Below are 15,932 nucleotides of genomic sequence, written 5' to 3'. Positions count from 1 at the left end.
CATCCAATCAACAGAATAACAATCAGGGAAGGGGTATAGCTTAGTGGTAAAGTACTTGTCTAGCATGTTTGAGGCCCTGAGGTTTGATCCCCACACCGAATAAATATTTAAATAAATAAATATGGGAGGTTTTGATAATAAATGTTTATCATGCTTAAATCCAAAAGTAGATGAGTTAAATGTATTTTGTTTTGCTTTTTAATAACTTGCAGAGGTGGGTGTGGTGGTACACTCCTGCAGTCCCAGTATTCTGGGCGGGTGAGGCAGGAGGATCTCAAGTGGGAACCCAACCTGGATCCCATCCCAAAATAAAAAAATTTAAAAAGGGCTGGAGATGAATGTAGCTCAGTGTAAAGGCCCTGAACTCAATCCCCAGTTCTAAAAAGATGTTTTCTGGGCATGAGAAAATTTCATCAGATTTTGATTTAGATCTTAGAATGTCACAACTATTGCATTAAAATTACTTATACATCAGGTGTGGTGGTACACACCTGTAATCCTAGCACTTGGGAGGCTAAGGCAGAAGAGTTACATATGAGCCAGCCTGGGCTACATAGCAAGACCCTGTTCCCCCCAAAATAACAGAATTACTCGTAGTGTTTAGCTGGCATGGGAGGTGGTTATGTGCTTTATGTAATGAGGTAAGAGTGCTCACATTTTTCACTAAATTGAGAAAATTATCACCAAGGCAATAGAGTGTTTGATGAAATTAATATGCACCAAGATGGGTGTCACCCAGGAGGACAAAAGGCACTTGGGAGTTGGCAGCTGGGGCTGAGGGGAGTGATGTCTTTTGATAAAGCACATCACATGCAGTGTATTAACGAATGTAAGATGGAAAGAACTAGAACATTTGCCCTTTCTGCCAAATCTACTAGTAGGGTTTTTTTTCCCTATGGAAAAATGACAGTTCATAGCTTCACTGGTTTTCTCCTCTCTTTCCATATGGAAATGATTACCTTTTTTGCTGTTTTTCTTATCAACTGTTGCTATGATGTAAACTGCTGGATTCTGTCTTACTTCTGAGGAATGCCAGAGTGGTTGAAGGCACACCCCACTGGTGCACTTCGTTAACCCAAGAATATTTGAAAAGTAATTAGCTCATAATCCTCAAAAAGTAAAGTTAAAGTCATAGTTTAGCATTGACGAGCTCCAAAGACTTAACCAATTTCCCCAACTAAACCCATGTTAATAAAGATCTCTGACTGGATTATGTCATCTGGGGCTAAGCTGATGCTAAGGAATCTTGCTGAAAGTTAAGCTTAAACAAGGTCCTAAGGCCAGAGATATAGCTAGCGGCACAGTGCCTGCCTGGCAAGCCTGGGGTTGTTCGTGCAGTTCCCTGTACCAAAAAAAAAAAGAAAAAAGAAAATTCTGAAGTAGAATATGTTTGATATTTGAGGAAGGAATTCATGAGGTACAAGTGAGACAAGTGTATTTCTAAGTTGACAATTCATGGAGTCAGTGGTAGGTGTGTAAGAGAAGTAAACTCCAGAGCAAGGCGTGGTGGTGCAAATTGCAATCCCAGCATTCACGAGGCTGACACAAGAAGATCCTGATTCCAGGCCAGCCTGGGCGACATGGTGAGACCCTGTCTCAAGCAAACAAGCTTAACTAAAAGATTAAAAAGAAATAAACTTCAGTTAGAGTTCTGATCTTCTAACTGCTGTGAATTGATTCTTTTTTTAATGATCAGCCACTGTGTTATTTCTTTTCTTATCCACTTAGAACAACAGAAGATTTTTATTATTGAAGTTAGTTTCAAGTTAAAAAGTGACACACAGGGGCTGGGGATTTAGCTCAGCGGCATAAACGCCTGCCTTGCAAGCAGGCAGTCGTGAGTTCGATCCCTGGTACCGATAAAAACGAAAAAGACAAAAAAAAAAAAAAAAAAAAAAGTGACACAGAAAGCCGGATGTGGTCCTGTGTTCCTGTGGAGTCAGCTATCGGGGAGGCTGAAGCAGAAAGATCCCTTAAGGCCAGGAGTGCTATGCCAGCCTGGGCAACACAGTGAGAGACACAGTGTCCACCCCACTGTCAAGTGACAGTGAACCGAACAAAGACCCCACACCCAGCTGAAACAAAACCCACAAGGAGGTTGTCACCAAGGCCCCAGGATGTGGGGTGACATTGGAAATGTACTTTGATTTATGTGGAAAAAACATCAGCTGGCAAGGAAAACAGAATCGTTAGCACCTTTAGACAGCTCTAGAAAACTAAAATGCCACTTCCTAGGTTCCCAGGAACAGCCACCATACTGTCCTGAGGGGCCACCCTGCACCCAGGGGCAGCGGTGCACTGCGAGCGCTCTAAACTCTCTTCTCCTCCACTTGTGCGTCTCTCCAGAGCTTGGTCCTCTGCCGGAGCTCGCTCTCCCCCTTTTCCCCCTGGCCTCCAGCCTGTGGTCCCCACCTTCTAGTCAGTCCATCTGCAGCATCTTGCTCCATTACTTCATCCAGCCCTTGGAACTCAGAAAGCGCTCAGTGTGCTGTTATCAGCCAATCCATTCACTCGGTCAGTGCGGGCACAAGAGGTCAGGGACGAGTGGCCAATACTGCAGTGTGCACAAGCTTACAGTTTCTTTGGAAATCCGGTGCTACAGTTCTGGCTGCCTAATAATTGCTTATCATTTTGCCTGTGTATATATATGGCTTTTTTTTGGGGGGGGGTGATCCAGCCAGGTGTGGTGGTGTGCACCTGTTATCTGAGCTCTCTGGGAGGCTGAGGTAGGAGGACTATAAACTTGAGACCGACCTAGACAATCTAGTGACACCTTGTCTGAAAATAAAATGTAGCTCAGTTGATAGCGCACTTGCCTAGCACGCAAAAGGCCCTACATTTCATCTCCAGCACCACAAAGTAAAATAACGTCAAATAAAAATAAAATTGAGCTTGAGAGATAGCTCAGTGCTCCCTGGATTCTAGTACCAGGTGAAAAAGGAAACAAAAATGTGGTCCAAGAAAAAATAATGCCTGGGGAGCCCTGGTTTGGCTTTAGTTTTTTTTTTTTTTTTTTAACTGGTAATCAAACTCAGGACCTTGCACTTGCCAGGCAGGTGCTTTGCCTGCTGAGCTGTACCCTGGGCTCTGGGCTTTAAATGTTGAAACACCTTCTCTTTGACCGAAGCTTGCCTCACGGCATGTGTCCCAGTAAGTCTTCTCCCCGCTCCCACCCACCGCGTTTCTCACACTCATATCTTATTCAACATTTTGTTTTAAAACACGCCCTGTATTTCCTTATATCTTGTTTTCTCCCCACGAGCTCAAGTTTGGCAGCCAACCCTGTGTTATTCTGCCACCTCCGTACCAAGGCTGGCTTATCCATTGACTTGTCATTTTTAGCAGTTATTTATTTTAAGAGATACTTTCTCATCTGCATCACATTCCACCCCCCCCCCCCACCGTGGGTTTTAAGAATGTGAGGTTAGTAAGTTCCAGCTCCTACCCTGAGATGCTGTGGGTGATGCAACACCAACCTTGTTCCACCCACTTCTGGAACCCCACTTCTGGAAGCAGGAATGCTCCCACAGGAGTTCAAACAAAGGATGCAAATATTTCAAGTTTCTGGGAACAGTGTCTATTCTGGGTAGGAGAGAAAATGTAGAACTCAAGCCATAGAAAAGTGGGGAAGAAAGACCTAATCAGTGAGATTCCAGAGAGCCAGTGAAACATGAAGAGGTGAGAAAGAAGGGGGAACTCCTGATGCCCCAGCAGAACTGCTGATAACTTACAAGAGAACTGGACACTTTTTGAAGTGTAGGCTTTATATAGTGTGAATATCCAAGAATAGCTAATCAGATGGACAAACAGGGAAAAAATGAAAAGCCAGGTTATATCTGGCAAGTAATTCTGTCTTTCTGGAATTTCCTTTGCTAATGATCAAAACAGTAGGATGGATGCTGTGTGCCTTTCGTGCCTGTGTGTCTGGCTGAATTGTGGCCAGGACATAGCATGTAAAGATTCTCTACCCGTGGTGCCCAGAAAGGCAACTGTTGGCCCCTGATGCTGTCCTGTGCCGCACTTTACCCTCTGCAGGTCAGGGTGTAGTCAGGGCCCCCTAATGTTTCGTCCCCAACATGGGGAGAGAGTGGGGAAAAGATAAATAATACAATTATTGGAAATTCTAACATAGTAGATTAAGATTTGTTTTTGACTTTTTGAGACAGGGTGTTGCTGTGCAGTCCACGCTAGCCTCAAATTCACAATGTGGTCCAGACTGGCCTTGAACTCTCAGTGATCCTCCTGTCTCAGCCTCCTGAGTGCTGACGTTACAGGCATGTACCACCACACTGACCCTATTCAAATTAATGTGTTTTTGCTTCAGGTGGACTCAGGGTGAGTATGCCGGGGCAGAATGTGAGCTCACTTCAGCTGACACTTGTGAACGCCTGCAAAGAATGACTCCACTAAGACAGCGTGGCACGAACATGGGGCTGGAGATTTAGCTCAGCGGCATAAGTGCCTGCATTGCAAGCAGGCAGTCGTGAGTTCGATCTCTGGTACCCATAAAAAAAAAAAAAAAAAAAAAAAAAAAAGACAGCGTGGCACGAACATGAGCTGAGCTGAGCCGAGCCTGTCCTCCTGGTGTGCCTAGCTCATGGGAAGGACTCCACTTTTACTGAACAGATTAGCACTATGTCTAAAACTCTGGGAGAAACAGGAAGCTGTCAAATTTTACGCACACGGTGAAGCCGGTTAAAGACTGGATATCAGCAATACATCAGAGGCACTAAATGCAGTTTCAAGGCTGAAAATAGAAAAGAAACCATCTTATGTTGGTTTGTTTGAGACAAGGTCTCATGTAACCCAGGCTGGCCTTGAACTTGTAGCGATCCTCCTGCCTCAGCTTCCCAAGTGCTGGGATTACAGGTGTGTGCCACCATGCCCAGCCATCTTACACAGTTAAAACCCTTTTAAAGGGGCTGGGGATTTAGCTCAGCGGCATAAGTGCCTCTCTTGCAAGCAGGCAGTTGTGAGTTTGATCCCCTGTACCGATAAAAAAAAAAAAGACAAAAAACAAAACAAAACAAAACAAAAAAGCCAACAAAAAGAACCCTTTTTAAGACAACGGATTAGCTGGGCATGGTAGCACATTACTGTAGTCCCAGCACTGAGGGAGGAGGATTGAAAATTTAAGTCCTGGGTGCTGGAGATTTAGCTCAGCTGCATAAGCGCCTGCCTTGCAAGCAGGCAGTCGTGAGTTCGATCCCCAGTACCGATAAAAAGGAAAAGACAAAAAAAAAAAAAGTGGGGGGGGGGGCCTGGGGATGCAGTGCAGTGGTATAGCACCCCTGAGTTTGAGCCATCTTCCTGCAGGGCAGGGGATATTCTCACACATGAAAAGCATGAGAATTGCCATTGTTTGCAAACCCTTGCCTAAAACCTCAACTTGTCCTGGAATCCAAATCTCCCAGGATGCAGCTAGTCTTCTGTCCCCAGGGTTCCCTCCGTGTGCCGCATGGCCAAGGCATACAGGTGGCTCTTAGATATCAGTGTGGAAAACATGGGTTTGGCTAAGATGAGGTTAGGGTTAGGGTTAGGGCTTTCTGCAGAAAGAACAGGGAATTTGTCTCAGTGAGGCAGCAGTCTGTCATCACCCTGGCTCTGTCCTGACCACCAGGTCCCCAAGAGTGAGAATGAGGTGTGAGAGGATTTCTGAGCTGGACAGATTTCCTGCACTGGACTGCAGAGTGATTTCTTGTGGGCAGTCAGTTTTTTAAAGGAGTTTCTCATTTTACTTTGTGTTTGAATAATTGATTTTGTAATGCTAGGGACTGAACTCAGGATGTGTTGAGCTACATTCTTGGCCATTTCTGATTTTGAGACAGTTTTGCCAAGCTGCTCTGGTGGGACTGAAACTTGCAATCCTCCTGTCTTAGCTTCCCTAGGAACTGGGGTTATTAGGATGGCAACATTCATCTTGAAACAGTTTGAAGAATAAAGTCATGTCTACTGAGCATGACGCAGTAATGAGGATAAAAAGTTGAGAAACATCTTTTTTTGTGTGTGTGAAGTATCAAAAAAACAGGATGTGATAACTACAGGATGCTCTGAGTATACCCAGGAGGCAGAGAAAGAAGGGAGAAGTTAAAGACCAACTTTGGGGTCTTATTGTGAATACAGCTTGTCCTAGGGAAAGTCAGTAAATATATCACCAAAAATAATCCTGGTGTGGTGCATACCTGTAATCCTAGGACTCTGGGAGGCTGAGGCAGGAGGAATGAGAGTTAGCCCAGCCTGGGCAATTTAGCAACTTGGTGAGACTGTCTTAAGATAAAAAAATGAGGGGGCTGGGGATTTAGCTCAGTGGCATAAGCGCCTGCCTTGCAAGTAGGCAGTCGTAGTCGTGAGTTCGATCCCTGGTACTGGTAAAAAGGAAAAAGATCAAAAAAAAAAAAAAAGATAAAAAAATGGGCTGAGTGTGTAGGTCAGTTCATAGGTCTTGGTTCAATCCCAAGTAAAAGAGAGACAGAGACAGAAAAAAATTTTAGAACAATCTGAAAAAAATATTTATATAGAGAGATATGTGAAAACATAGGAAAACTTGTCTATGAAAGGACTTTTTTCCTCCCGTAGAGACCCAGGATATCTTTTGTGCTCCAACAGATTCTTTTCTTTTGAAGAAGAAAATGCAGACCATCTGAAAATTTCTTTGAGCTCTGTATTTTTTCTAAAAGTGGTGTTATTCAGCCTCCTTGTTTTTCTTCCTGAAATTGTGCAAAGCGCTCTTGTTCACACTGTAACCAGCAAGGCATCGGATTACGCCTGACTGTGGGAACCCAGGGCAGTGTCACCCTGGTCACCCAGTGAGGGACACCCCACCTCAGCTGCTCTTCCTCTTGGGATTGTCCATGATTTGTCCTGCTGAGCTCCAGGCCCAGCAAGAGTGAGTCACTGTGGTCATCTGTCTTCTTTTCTGGCGTCCACCAGCCAGGCTCAATGAGCAGTAATTCAGCTCAGCTGCAGTGGCCAACGGGACTGGCCTGAGCGTGGAGGTGCAGCCTGGGCTCTGCCAGTTAGTCTGGGCTTGGCAGGCATAACTGACTGAACGCTCCTGACCTCTGGGCCCTAGGTGGCGGCCACTGCTGTCTAAGCGAGTACAGCTCACGTCCTGGGCTGCAGACAAACACAGGAAACCACAGTGTCAGCCTTTTCTCCTTATAAAGACAATCTATCCAGGAATCACCAAGCTGCCAATCTCCAGGGTGGAGCCACTGGCCAAGCCAGCAGGATGCAACTGGGGAGAGGAATTTTAAGTTTCCTGTGACTCCTTGCTCTAGTCTCAGTGCCATCCGTTCAACATCCGTGCTACACAAGTTACAAGCCAGCTTGGTTGCGCATGCCTGTGACCCCATTCATTATTCAGAAGGCTAAGACAGGAGGAGCCCTACAAGTTTGAGGCTGGTCTGGGCTACATAGTCTAAGCCCAGCCTGAACTACGTAGTGAGACCATCTCAAAAAACCAGGAAACAAAAATTACAAAGAACATATTATCTTGGAGCTGGGGATTTAGCTTAGTGGCATAAGTGCTGTCTTACAAGTGTGTGGTCGTGAGTTCGATCCCTGGTACCGAAAAAGACAGAACATATTATCTAGAAGACTCTGACAAGGTCTAGCTTACCCACAACTGGAGTTAGGATGTATGTGGACAGGCGTGTGCTGAGCGTTGAGGAGTTAGGAAGCCTGAGCTTCAGCTCTACATTAGAGGCTCTGCCATCCTGAGTCAGTGTGTTCCAAACAGTAAGCATGTGGTGTCTCCTTCACAGTGCTGGCTCAGGGGCTGGCTCTGCTCCCTGTAGGGCTTTTTGCTTGTTTTTTTCTTTGTCCTTTTGCTTGTTCTTTCTTCTACCTCCATTACTCCAGCTTTGCCTGCTGCCCCCTGGCTTCTACTTGGGCAGCTTTTCCTGCCTGCCTTAGTTTCCTACCTCACCTTAGGCTGCATTGTTCATTCAGCAAATGCTGGGAGCTTCTGCCAGCCTCATGCTGAGTTCTGAGCTTACAAACGAACTTTACAGCTTTAACATTTGAGTTAGTGAAGCAAACAGACCAAACACAAGAAAACCAACAAACTAGTGATGAGGCAGGTACTTTGAAGGAACCAAGGGAGAGCTAAGCCAAAGTGTAACAGAGGACTAGAAATAGAAAGACTGAGGTGAGCCAGGCATAGTGGTATAGATTTGTAATCCCAGCAATGGGGAGGCTGAGGCAGGAGGATCACCCAGAAAGGGTTCAAGGCTAGTTTGAACTACAAAAAATACTATCAAACAAAACAAAGGATTGAGGTGAGCATAGGTCTTTCTTGCTATTTCTCTCTGCCCTGCACATAGCTTCCCTATTGTTCTTTCCTAGTGTCTCTTCCCTGGTGTTTTCTAGTCAGAATTCTTCTTTCTTTCCATAATACTAATTTCCAGGAAATGTTTTCAGACCCTGCCTACTCAGAGTTTTGTTCCACTGCAAGTCCTTTCTTGCCCTTTCTTCCCACTCTATATGGATGTTTCTTCAGGGATGCCCCGAAGACAGAGATCATGCATGCGCTGCTTAGGTGTCTTACACCGGAGGAGTCGTAATGTGGCATATGTCACACATGGCCTTAGTGAGTTCAGAGTTGTTATGAAGATAAAAGAAAATAGAAACCATCTGACATGAAAGAACTCTGCGAGCAAAAAGGCCTAGGAAGAGTAAGTGCTTTGAAATCGCAGTTGTGAGTGGGGCTGGCCAGGCCAGGAGCATGAACGCTGCCCCAGGTTGTCAGGCTGTGGCCTTGATTTTCTGTTGTTTTTCTTTTGCCATCAACTGCTTTGTGGTCACAAGTTTGCTTGAAGCCTGGACTTTTGCACCGGTTACTACAGAACAGGGTGATTAAGAGCCATAATGCCAGGGCCTAGGCCCATCCACTTCCTTGTCTGTCCCTTCCCCTCCCCAGATTAGCAAACTGCTTGGCCTTGGTGTGCTCTGGGGCTGTTGTCAGGATGAAATGATTAAGTGTAATACATCGTTGAAAACGGTGCCTGGTACAAAGCAAGCAATCATTATCAAAGTTACAGTAATCCACGGTGCTTCCGGGTTCAGAGCCTGCTGGCTGTTTCTGGGTGCTAATCTTTGTATTTTTTTTTTTTTTTTGCACTGCCGGGGATTGAAGCCAGGGCCCTCAGACCATGCTCGGCAAGTGCTCTACTCCTGAGTGAGGTCCCCAGCTCTGTCTCCCACCTGAGCAGCTGGGGTCACATGCCTGGGTCCTACACCTGGGGGCTGGGAGCCAGTGCTGACCCGGGTGTAGCTCAGCGGCACAGCTGCTGCCTTGCAAGCACAAGGTGCCTAGTTCAAGTCCCGAGACCAAAAATAAAGAAAAAATTCAGGTGCTTATGTCCAACGAGGGGATACAGGGCTGGGAAGAGGCTGGCGCAGTGGACAGCACTGAGCAGCGTCTGTGGGGCCAAGGCCCAGCTTTGGGGATGGCTCAGAGCCCTAAGTGGGGGTGACTGTGGTGAGGAACCCTAGAGTCAAGGCAGGCCTGCGGTGCGCCGACACCCACCCGGGTTTGCTCCCCACACGGAAGGGAAAATAAAAGCTGAGGAAAACAGGATTCTCTGGAGACGCAGCGAGCCAGACTAAAGCGCTCTTGCCAAGAGGAGGGAACCTGAGCAGCTTTTTGTTTCCCACACAGGCAGCGCGGAGCCAAAGGCGGGCGGCCACGACGGACGGCCAGCCAGCCAGCCGGCCGGTCCGACCCGGGTCCGCCCGCGGCCCCCCAACGGGCGCAGAGGGCAACAGGGGAACGCCCCACTGGGCAGGCGGGAAGGCCGGGCGGCGGGGCGGCTCCGCAGAGGGTCGCGGGGCAGCGGCGGGCACGCCCAGAGCAGCCGGCCCGCTGCGGGCTCTGGAATGTGCTTTCCACTGCAGCGGCTGGATGGCGGGACGGTGGCGGGGCGCGCGCAGTCACTTCCTCTGTGTCCGTTGAGTCATCTGGAAACGGTTAACAAACAGGTCGGACACCTGGGCCCGGCCGGCCGGGGGTTTCCACGCGAGCGCCCGGTGGGGGCGTCCTCCCGGCCCGGCCCCGGCTCCGCGTCCCAGGTCTGCCCCGAGCGGCTGCTGACGCTGACGCGAGGAAACCGAGCCAAGCAACTCTGTGTGCGTGTGTTTTGTTAAAAAAAAAAAAAAGTTTATTTTCAATCCAGAGGAACAGATGTCCAATGTTTCCAAAAGCCACACATTTGTGGCTTTGGCTGCCAAACCCTGCGCTGCGTTTCCTTTCTGTTGCCATGCACTCGGCCGGCCGGCCGGCCACTCGCGAGTGACTCACGCTGGGCCGCAGCTCGCGCCGCTCTCCTGACTGCAGGAGCACAATCCCAGATCGCGGAGCCGGCCAGGGGCCATCCCGAGCCACGCTCTCCCTTTCGGTTGAGTGGCAGCGACGCTGCACCGCAGGCGCGCAGCGACCGGCTCTGGGAGCGCGGAGAGGCGCCGGCGCCCGCCGGGAGCGCCGGGCAGGGAGTCAGCGGGGCCGCGGCCGCGCGATGGGCTGTGCAGGGCCCCAGCCCGGGTGCCCAGGGCGCTGCGCCGGGCCTCACCTCCGCGGCAGACGCATTACCTCAGGTGAACTCTTGGCCCCGCTGCGGAGGGAGGAACCGAGCCCCCGTCTACCAGACACCAGTGACTCAATCGCAAGTGCAGTTTAAAGTACATTATGTTCTTCGTGTCTGTGAATAAAGGAACGGCGCTTCCGATACCACCGTTTGTGTAGTGTGTCATCATGAATTTCACGGGTCGGATCAATGTTAAAAATTGCTGTCAACTCCAATCTTAGCAAACTAAAAATACGCTATTTACGAATAAAGTGAACCATTTTTGGGGCTTACTTCCTAACAAAATGAAGACTTCTGGGTTTGGGGAATATCTTGTATGCCTTGATTAAAGGTTATGGTTTAAACCCTACTTAGCCAGCACCGTGGCTCCATGTCTTGTACATTAGACTACAAACTGATACTCTGCACCGGGAATGGTGGCACACATCTGGAACCCTCAGGAGCCTGAGGCAAGAGGGTGCAGAGTTCAAGGCCAGCCTGGGATAGAGTGAATTCTAAGTCAGCAGGGGCTACATAGCAAAATCCTGTCTCAAAAAACACAGTGATTATTCCCCTTTTCCCTACCCACCTTCCAGCACTAACATCCTTCTCTAAGATAGTGGTCTCTCTTGTTTCCAGGCTGCCTTAAAACTTGATCTTTTTGTCTCAGCCTCCTGAAAGGCTGACTATAGATGTGTACCACCATGGTAACTCGCAACACTCTTTATAAACTTTTTTTGTCTTTTTCGTTTTTACCGGTACCAGGGATCGAACTCATGACTGCCTGCTTGCAAGGCAGGCACTTCTGCGGCTGAGCTAAATCCCCAGCCCCCTAAACTTTTTTTTTAATGGTAAGGTCTTGCTTTGGTACTCATGCTAGCCTCAAACTACATGTGTATTTCTTTAGCCTCCTGCCTTAGCTCTCATGTGCTGGGATTATGCATATGTGCCACAAAGCCTGGTTGTTTAATTTAAATCATTGTTGGCTTTTGGGCCTCGAACTCAGGACCACAGGATCGCCAAGCAGGCCTGTGTCACTGAACTACATCCCTGGCCTGCCCTGTTGATTTTTTAAACATTTCTTTTGGTACCAGGAATTGAACTGTTTAAAAATTTTACTTCACAGCCAGGTGTGGTAGCGCATACTTTTAATCCTAGTACTATACGGGCGGAGGCAGGAGTTTTGGCAAGTTTAAGGCCTGGCTGAGTGTGGTTACATACCTGTAATCTCAGCACTAAGGGAAACTGAGGCAGGACTGCTGAGTTTGAGGTCAACCTGAACTATACAGCAAGAACCTGTCTCAAAAAATGAAACAAAAAGGTCAAGAAAAGTCTGTTCTACAAAGCCACTCAATAAAGCATTTTTAAATTTACATTAAACTTTGTGCATCTGTGGTTTGTACATTGCTTCAAGTAGGATACTTGGGGGCTTATTGTTAATGTAAATGTGGTTTACACCTTATCAATCAGATCACTGACTCAGTAATTTATTTTTTCTGACTTTAATTTCTGCTTTTCTCTATGGATTTGGGCTATCAGTCTTTATGGAGAACAAGGCACAATATACCTGTTATCCCAGCCATTCAGGAGGCCCAGGCAGGAGGAGCTAAAACTCAAAGTCTGCCTAGAACTCACAGGAGATCCACCTCAAAATAAAAATTTAATAAGTGCTTAGTGGTAAAGTACCCTTTGATTTGATCCCCAGCACCACAAAAAAATATTCCCCATCCTAAGGATCCATGTGCAGTGGACCTATGGCCTATCCACGGTAGGCAAACACTCTCGAGCAAAGGCCCAGGCCTTATTAAAAGTCTGAGTTGCCCCGCCATCTTCCCTCCTGCCTCAAGCCTCTTGAGGTGGGACTACAACTAAGTACCTGGTCTATTTTATGGTATCCATCTATCCCTCAGGCGGTCTATGTAGCTGAGCACAGAGTAAGAATTTCTTAGATTACATACAGGCATACATGGCAGAGACCTAAATTAAACTGTCACTACATTTACTGCATTAGATGCAACAACTTTCCAAGTAACGGAAAGTTTCCATCATCATGTCAGGAATCTGTGGACTCCTTATACATAGGTCAGTCCAAAGCCATCCCACAGTTCAAGAGGATAATTTGTCATTTAGCTCAGTTATTTGTTCTCAGGGAGTCACTAACAAAGCAGCTGCATGCTGTCCTACTAACATAGGCAGCAATGTGCACAGGGGCAGAGCCTGAGACTGGGGAGCAAGGCACTGCATATCAATTTTAGTAACTAGTTATTTAAAAGGCTTAATTTCAGTCAGGTATGGCAGTGCCTGTCTGTAATCCAAGTACTTGGGAGGCTGAGGCAGGAGGATCTCACATGAGTTCAAGGGCAGCCTAGACCCTGTGGCAAGACCTTGCCTTGAAAAATTAAAAGCAGCTTAATTTCAGTCCGAATTTTCTGGATTCCTGGAACAGGAATAGGTGGCCAGCATCTTTTTTTTTTGGTACCAGGAATTGAATTTATACCCCTATGCTTGCCAGGCAGGCACTGTGTCACTGAGCCACATACCCAGCCCTGGTGGCCACTATCTAAACGAAAGTAAAAACATCTGTCTTCAAGGTTCCCCACTCAGGATTATGTATCCACCCACAAGGGGCATAGAGAGCGCTGGGAAACACGACACCAGCACTGGTTTCCAAGTTAGTGCTTAAGTGTGTAATTTGCTGAGGCAGAACTGCCCTGAATTTAAGGCCACCTGGCTACTAAGTGAGATCAAGGGCACAAAACGAGATGCTTTCTCAAAAAAACCAAATGAACACAAAACACTGCTGGTGTACAGTCACTGAGCAGGGATGAGATACAACACTGTAGGCACACAGAATAGACTGACAGAGAATCAGGAGAATTCCCAGCTCCTCTTTTTATTTGTCATAATACCAATCCAGCTTCTTGCGGTTTTCTATTTCTCATCGGCTGAGATCCAATCTGAAGGTGCATGTTTGGGATGGAGAACAGGAGGGGCAGCTGTTTTCCCAAGGAGGCACATTCAAAACACAATATTGGTCATAAGACAGAGACTTCCAGCCTAGGAAACAAAAGCCTCTCTTTTTCTAATAAACCACCTTGAAAAAGCTCATCATGGGGCTGGGGGTTTAGCTCAGCGGCATAAGCACCTGCCTTGCAAGCAGGCGGTCGTGAGTTCGATCCCCGGTACCGATAAAAAGGAAAAAGACAAAAAAAAAAAAAAAAGAAAAAGCTCATCAATGAAGCCCAAACATTGAACACAAATAGTACAATTCACATTTGCTTTCCTCTTTCTTCAGACAAACACCAAATAAAATGCGGGTGAAGGAAATGAAACACAACTGCACGCTGACTTGGGAACAATGACTTCACCTAATCCTGAAGAATCTCAAATTATTATGCTGCTTAATGTGAATCTATTGAAAATAAAGTATTTGGTTGTTGCTTTTCATGTCAACTAACAATTGAACTGGTGGAGTCCCTAAAAATCAAAATAAACAAAGGTTGTTAAGGAAATAATAACCTCCTCAAACCCAGACAGCAGGTTACTTATCCTTTATTTATTTCGCTGTGGCCATGGAGACCACCCAATTTCCGTAAAAGCTTTCCTCGTACTGCTGCAATTTTATGGCACAGAGGAACTCAAAGGCGCCAAAAGACATAAGGACCACAGGTTTTGTTTGTTAAACCACGACGCCGGTAATGTTTGAATGAGAACATTGGATGTGGATGGTCAGATGAAAGATACCAGAATGTCAGACAGCCCATCGACTGCTGTTGCCATGAGATTCAACAGTCAACATCAGTCTGATAAGCTACCCGACAAGGTGGTACAGCCATGGAGATGTTGCGACGGGAGGCAAAACAAGCAGACATTCAGGCAGGATTTGCTACAACAAACCAAGCATTTCTGGCCTGTTGGGATTTAACCCCAATTCTATTCTAGTCTGGTACAACCTCAGTATCAATTTTCCTAAAGAAAAAAGTAAAATTGTTTATTTTCCTACCAAGCAAAACAAAATGATAGGTTCAATCGGAAATATCCCAAAGGAAAACCACATTAAGAATAAAACACAGAAAGGAAACTGGGTTACATATAAAAGTAAACTTTTGTCTGTTGAAACCACATGCTAACTAAAATTAACATACACGTGAGAAAGTAGTTTTAAAGCTGTCTTGGGGGTGGCTGTTTCATGAAAGTAACAATTTAAGAGACTCTGGTTGTTGGGAGATCTGGCAAGGCTGCTCATTCAGTTGATAGAAGCCAAGTAACAGTTAAAAAAAAAAAATCAAAACGCTCAAGAAAACGGACACGATTTTGGAATGATCAAAGATGTCTTTATAAAGTTTTTCATGACTTCATTCTAAATACACAGAATAAAAAATGGTGTCAGCTCATTCATGAGACATCAACCAAATTTTCCTCATACTGTCTCAAAATTTAAAGATAAATTTCCCCAGAGGGTGTGCAATGCATCATAAAATGGCCTTTTTTCTGAGAGTGGAAGGGGAAGGACTGGGCAGGACAGCATATTAAATTGTACCATGATAAGACATGCAGGACTGTTATCCAATCTATATAACTTATATATATACATTTTGATGACTTACAAAAAAACCAAAGCAATCATTGGTGACAAGTCTAAAAACCTTGTCATATTTAACATTCTTAGGAACTTTTGGTGTGGCAGAAATCGTACCATGTGGGCCTTTTGAAAGGGACAGAGGCCAGGTTTTGCTAACGCACTCCAGCCTAACAAAACACAAGCTGGGCTGAACTGAGGGGGACGCCTCACCTGAACACACAAAGGAAAAGCATGTCAGTGCAAAACAGGGATTAAATTGCTTTCAGGAAGAGTCTTTAAAATCGATACAGGCTGGAAATGGGAATTTTCCTTCCTGATCTGGAGTCCTCCCAAGTTAAGGCAGAACCCATCCACTATAACTGCTGCAGTTAAAAACGTTTTTTTTTTGTTTGTTTGTTTTTGCTTATTTAGTTTTCTCCTCTGAGTTTAACCGCTGCTGAATTCGTTTGGCATAACTCTGTGCCATGGAGTTAATGATAGACAGGATAAAGTAACACACCATCACAACAACCAACTTCTCAAACATCCAGGAGAGCCAGTTTTCACCCTGTGGGAATAAATGTAGAACAATGCAGATGAGAAAGGCTTTGTTTAACAGTAAAGGGAGACTTCTATACTGTTTTAAGCAAACTAATGAAAACTCTACCTACAGCACATACGCGATTTAAAACAAAAAGCCTGCCTGGGCAGCTACCTTGAAATCTACATGCAGGGCAGGGCTTATACATGGGGTCATCAAGATCCAACTCTGTTGGATGCACAGTTACAGTTTAGGATGACGCGAG

At 46.1% G+C, this 15,932-nt stretch overlaps 1 protein-coding gene across 1 annotated transcript in view; it reads right to left on the bottom strand.

Moving 5' to 3' along the window:
* Positions 1-14,877: 14,877 nt before the first annotated feature.
* The window catches only part of Vmp1 (vacuole membrane protein 1), a 110,676-nt gene continuing 109,621 nt past the window's right edge, over positions 14,878-15,932 (bottom strand). The window contains exon 12 of the mRNA XM_003469556.5: positions 14,878-15,694. Within this exon, the coding sequence (XP_003469604.1) occupies positions 15,551-15,694 (144 nt within the window). The 3' untranslated portion in view covers positions 14,878-15,550. The remainder of the gene's footprint in view (positions 15,695-15,932) is intronic.

Source organism: Cavia porcellus, unplaced genomic scaffold, assembly GCF_034190915.1.
Source record: "Cavia porcellus strain 051 isolate PalLab524CR breed Dunkin Hartley unplaced genomic scaffold, mCavPor4.1 scaffold_6, whole genome shotgun sequence".
NCBI classification, from domain to species: Eukaryota; Metazoa; Chordata; class Mammalia; order Rodentia; family Caviidae; genus Cavia; species Cavia porcellus.
The sequence above is the reverse complement of the archived record's forward strand: the minus strand, read 5'-3'. Positions and strand labels throughout refer to the sequence as shown.